This window comes from Acyrthosiphon pisum, chromosome A1 (genome assembly GCF_005508785.2).
Source record: "Acyrthosiphon pisum isolate AL4f chromosome A1, pea_aphid_22Mar2018_4r6ur, whole genome shotgun sequence".
NCBI classification, from domain to species: Eukaryota; Metazoa; Arthropoda; class Insecta; order Hemiptera; family Aphididae; genus Acyrthosiphon; species Acyrthosiphon pisum.
Genome location: NC_042494.1, coordinates 78939650 through 78945385, shown reverse-complemented (window position 1 = coordinate 78945385; position 5736 = coordinate 78939650). Strand labels below are relative to the sequence as shown.

Here is a 5736-nt window from a genome sequence, read left to right as displayed (position 1 = left end):
ACCCCCCATTTCATAATCCTGGCTACGCCACTGGTCCCGGGGCCTACTTGATCCTTAATCCGGGCTTGAACCCATTACTCAAGCTTCAAGGTATTCGTATATTATAATGCAAAAATTGTCGTTATACGATATATGTAGGTGCCTACCTATAGCTCTACCTATTATAATAGCAGTAACCAGTATAATATAGAATATTAAAAATATTGTCGTAGGCCTTATAATTCATGTATTAAGTTCCAGAAGTCACTTTTTTTATTCAACTGCTTTTAACTATAATTTATATTTTTTTAGCAAAGGACTTGAAATATATTTTTCAATATATACTGTGAGCAAATACCCGCAAAGGAGAAACACCCACTCAAAAACTTTGATGAGGTTTATAAATTATATAATTTAGTATAATGTATATAGTAGCCAATTGTTCGCTTTCCGTAAATTTATTTCAAATAATGTAAACGTTTATACACATTAAACGTAATATGTTGTACCTCATAAGCCATATATAGCCACATAGATTTTTATCAAGGTTATCTTGGTTTATATATTATTTAAAAGGAATATTTAACGTAAGGAGCTATACATAGACATATAGCTACGAAGTAGGTATATTCATAGCATTATATAGATATCTACTTTTTATATGAGGAAATATAATCCTGAAAAACTCGTTTCATGTTTCGTTTTTAGCAGGGCCATATTTACCATAAGGCAGAATAGGAATAGAATAGAATAGAATTTTATGAACATTATTTTTTTTTTTTAGTTCTACTTTCATCGTATAAAATAAATATAAGAAACATATAATATTTCAAAAAAATTAAATAATTATTCCTTATCAGCGTAAAATGTAAATGAAATAAATAAAAGTCTATTTTTAATAAGAAAGAATTGATAACTTAGGTTTACTATCAATAGAAAGCGATCTTACATCTTCTTTAAACTTCGATGACATAAAAAATGAATTTACTTTAAAAAAAAATCAAGAAAAGTAATATTATAAAATAGCTTATTCATTATTTCTATTATAAATATAAAAATGTATTGTTTATTACAGTTATAAAAAATATAAAAAATAAATGTTTAGTTTTGTTTTCAATATCTATAGTAAATACTAAATATAATATATGTATAATAATTAATAAATAATAGGTACAAGAAATCTGTAGCTTGTAGAGATAAAAAATGTATAACATTGTATTAATTATGTTTGTGAAAATCGAAAATGTAAAAGTAAATACTAAATTGATATAAATTATTATCTTGTTTTATTCAACTCGTTGGTGGAGGGCCACAAAATGTCTAAATCAGGCTCTAGTTATTATAGTTATTACTCATTACAGTCTGCAGAAACAAAATATGCATTTAATGCATATAAAAAGTTCAAATTTCAATGAATATAATATTTATGTAATTAGCTAATGGTGTAATATACTAATGCGCTAGGTACTAGCCCTCTACCTTTAATAGAAATGTTAGTTTACATATTTTTAAATGCTTCTACAAACTGGAAAATGTTAGGATACCTACGATGAATAAAACAGCCCATTCAATTTTGATGAAACCTCATTAATGAGTTTGAGAACTCTGCCCATATTGACTGTTAGAAATTTATTTTCCTGTAGAATAAAATTTTTTTCAAAATAATTAAATAAATTATCTATTCTTCGATCGTTAAGTCTTCATAAAAGCAGTTATTAACCTCATCGGGGTTTAAAAATGGAAGATTGTACCTATCTAAAATAGTATAACATCGCCGGCTAACTATACTATCCATCTATTTAGATCTATAGGTATATAATATATATGCATTGCTATTTGCTATGTATAACAGACTAGGTATATTATGTTATGAAACAATAAAAAAAAACAAATTTGACCTGATACGAGTACCTATTTAGAATAATGTAGGTACAACTATACTGTAGGTACAACTGTACAAGGTACCTACTGCAGCATATAAAACGAGGAAAGAAGCCAACCTGAAAAAATGCCCTTGGGACATGCAGACTTGAAATTTATATTTACAACTATTTAGATACTATAGACAGATGTGTTCGTTTTTATTTTCGCGGAACTACCTATATACATTATCCCGGAAACTGTCAACTGTCTATTCAAGTCACTTCAAGGTATGTCACTTCATTATTTCAGTGTCGTGGGTATTTCGTATGATATCTAAAGGTAGTATTTATTGCTACCAAACCCCAGCTGTTCCGATATACCTACATCATGTGCATGACATTATTATACAGTACCTATTAGCCTAAAATATAATATCATAATTCATAAGTACCTAATGCATAAACATTAATTATCAAATACAGATGCATATCAATCGTTGTCACTTGCACTTTGCAGTATCTGCAGCCTGTGCACGAGTTAGGTAGGTACTCGTAATTTTGAATCCCGTTGTGATTTAGTCGATTTATAGGTACTATAATGTTTTGATGCTGGTATTAGCACTTGTATCGCCTATCTGTTTTCAATTAGGTATTTGAATCTAAATCATGTAATCCCTAGTCCCTACTGCAGGCTACTACTTAATATTTAAATAGGTTATAATGGTTTTACAGCCTAGATTGATGAATATTAATACAATTATTAACTATGTTAAGTACTATTAATTGTAAACAATTTATTGTTATTATTATTATTATTTACTTTTTTTGAAAACTTTGTACGGTATATTACCTATATAATTAATATTATAGTACAACAGACTTATTATAGTTAACCAGGTGGTGGGCCCCAAATTTTATTTTGTGTATTGTAAATCTAACTAAATAGTAAATCAATAAATCATATATTAGGTAGGTATACGTAATAGCAATAAGTTTCAAATCCCTACGAATAAAATTGTGCATATTTATTTTAGATATTTTTTGGTTGATGAAAGTAAAACTTGATTTAGGTTACCCACCTACTTATTTGTAAAACATTTTAATAGCCTTACCTATATTGTACGTCCAGAATTCTAGATGATTATTTTCCCCAATTATTTTTAAAAATACTAGAACTATATATTTGACGGTATACTACCAAAAAGTCCTTGGAAAAAAAGTCCGAAACATAAAAAGTCCGTGGTGAAAAAGTCCGGTACATATAATTAACATGTCTTCGAACTTTCGAAGGAATGGCTTATCTTAAAACAATTATTTCTCCTGAAGGAGAAGATCTTTTAAATTATTTTGACGCAATATACGTAAATGGACCACTTAGAAAAGTATAGGGGCTAGTAACAAATTAAAATTAAAAATAATAAGTCCACTTTTTCCACCGAATACTTGGAATGTTCATAAAACTACGATGAATGGTGACCACCGAACGAATAATATATGCGAATCGTGGAATAACAGATTAAGTAACTTAGTTGGCCACAGTCATCCGACTACTTGGACACTTTTCCGTAAAATGAAATTGGAAGTAGCGGCAGATAAAGCGAAATTAGCTATCGACAAGCGACAGCATGGGAGAGCAGGTAAAAAAAAAAAAATCAACACATATCCGACCAATTACTTTATGTCAAAGAATACGCTAATCATTCTATTACCATTGAAGAATTTTTAGAAAAAGTTGGTCATAATATCAGAAAAAGGCCTAGATAAGCATTAAAATGATTGAAATTTTTTTTTTAATTACATATATTATTTTAAATATTTTTATACATATATATATATATTTACTAACCGAAATTTTTTTTTTTTTAATATTATTTTTTTGACGACAATTGATATTGATAGTTAATTAGGCCTAGATAAACTTAATAATCATTGAATTGTTTTTGTGTAATATTTTATATGACGATGTTCATACTCAATTTAATTAAAAAATCATTATCAATTTATCATTATGATATAATATTATGTATATTTTATTTGTGTGTAATAATTATTTCGATTTGTCTTTTAGGTTATGATACTAACTAGGTACTGAGTACATAATTATAATCATTGAATTTTTTTTTGTATAATATCTTTTATGACGATATTTAATACCTACTCAATTTAATTAATAAATCATTATCGCAATATATTATGTATATTTTATTTGTGTATAATAATTATTTCGATTTGTTGTTGAGATTATGATAATAACTACATAATTATAATCATTGAATTTTTTTTAAATTAATTAATTAAAATATTGTTATGTATAATATACATTGTATATAATATAATATTTCGGACTTTTTTACCGCGATTCATATTTGAATCCCTCCCCCCCCCCTTGCAAACTAGATCCAATTTGCTACCACTCAAAAATTGGAGCATATCATTTTTTATTACAAAAAGTATCTTCAGACACACAAGAAACACACATATGTTAAACTAATACATTTATCACTCCGTTCGAAATATAATAAAATCGTTAGGTATAATATTTTAATATATTAATATGTATATCATATTGAGAAATACCTATACGGCTATACATAACATACTGAGTCTAATATATATTCAGGTTTGTATGCATGAAATTTAATAGTCACAAAACAAAAAAAGAAATAATACTTTTTAGGTGGATGATGATGTTGATATTATATTAAAGTCTATAACTTAGTGAAAATGTCTAGTTTCATCTATAATAAGGGTAAGTATAGGTATAGGTATATACATGCCTATATTTATATAATTATATGCGTGGTTCAGAGTTTAAAAAAGGTAAGTTCCCACGAGCTACAAAAGCTTAGTATTTTTAGTAACTATAGTTTTAGGTATATTATTATTATGGCTAGGGACTTCTAGGAGTTTGCATGTATTTTAATAATCATTAAAAACATAGCTAAGTAGTATATAAATTTGTTTCATAGCAATACGAGTTTATATTTAAAATATTATAATTGCATCATATTAACATATTTGACAATTTTTTTTATGTAAAGGTACATTTAGTACCACTGCACATTAGTATTCTCGTACTGCACATTAAAATAAGTGCTGCAAAGTTGTATTAAAAATATTATATTCTTAATACGTTTAGCCAAATTTAAGTTATATTTTTAATGAACTGTTTTAATGGATCTGGTCTTGTAGCCTTTAGAACTATTTAATTTAATATTTACGTAAAACTTTAAACTTAGTTATACTAACTCACCAGTAATATTAGGTAAGTGTGGTTGTTTAGTCAACCATTCCATGAGCCGAGTGACATCTTCTTCGAGTCTGTGTAACGGTTGATAGAAATCTTCATTCTTTATGTGTGCGATTTGCGTCTCGTTCGGTGGTATGAGATACATATTGTATATGAATATATTATATTATGTAAAATTTACGTTTTATTTTTTAAATGGCCAAAGTAGCAGATCAAACAACGTATCAAGTCGAACACTGCAGCTGTAGTAGTAGGCGGCATGTAATGTTTTAAAAACATTCACTTATATATTATATATACCAACTATCCACATAGTTATATAGACTCGCCAACCTTCTCGACGAGTCTGGTTTTGTTTTTCTACCATTAAAATAGGTACCTAGGTACCTACCTATTATTGTCAATCTATATAAAAAGCCAAGATTGGCCGTTATACCGGAGTGGACACATTATGTGCCCAATAATTTTTCGTAGGTGGCAGGGACGAATCCGGGGAGGGGGGCACTCTTTATTACAGATATCAGATATGGTTAAAAATGTTTTTTTCTCTTTGTAATTTTCGTGATTCACAGTCGGTATTTGTCTGGTTGTTAATCTAAATAATTATTATATTCATACTATATTCGCCCCAATAGATCACGTTTT

The 5736-nt window shown here is 27.8% G+C and overlaps 1 protein-coding gene across 1 annotated transcript in view; it reads right to left on the bottom strand.

Annotated features, from left to right (window-relative positions):
* Positions 1 to 5447, bottom strand: part of LOC100574730 (alpha-tocopherol transfer protein-like) — a 14236-nt gene extending 8789 nt beyond the window's left edge. The window contains exon 1 of the mRNA XM_003243741.4: positions 5095 to 5447. Within this exon, the coding sequence (XP_003243789.1) occupies positions 5095 to 5236 (142 nt within the window). The 5' untranslated portion in view covers positions 5237 to 5447. The remainder of the gene's footprint in view (positions 1 to 5094) is intronic.
* Between the last annotated feature and the right edge of the window lie 289 nt (positions 5448 to 5736).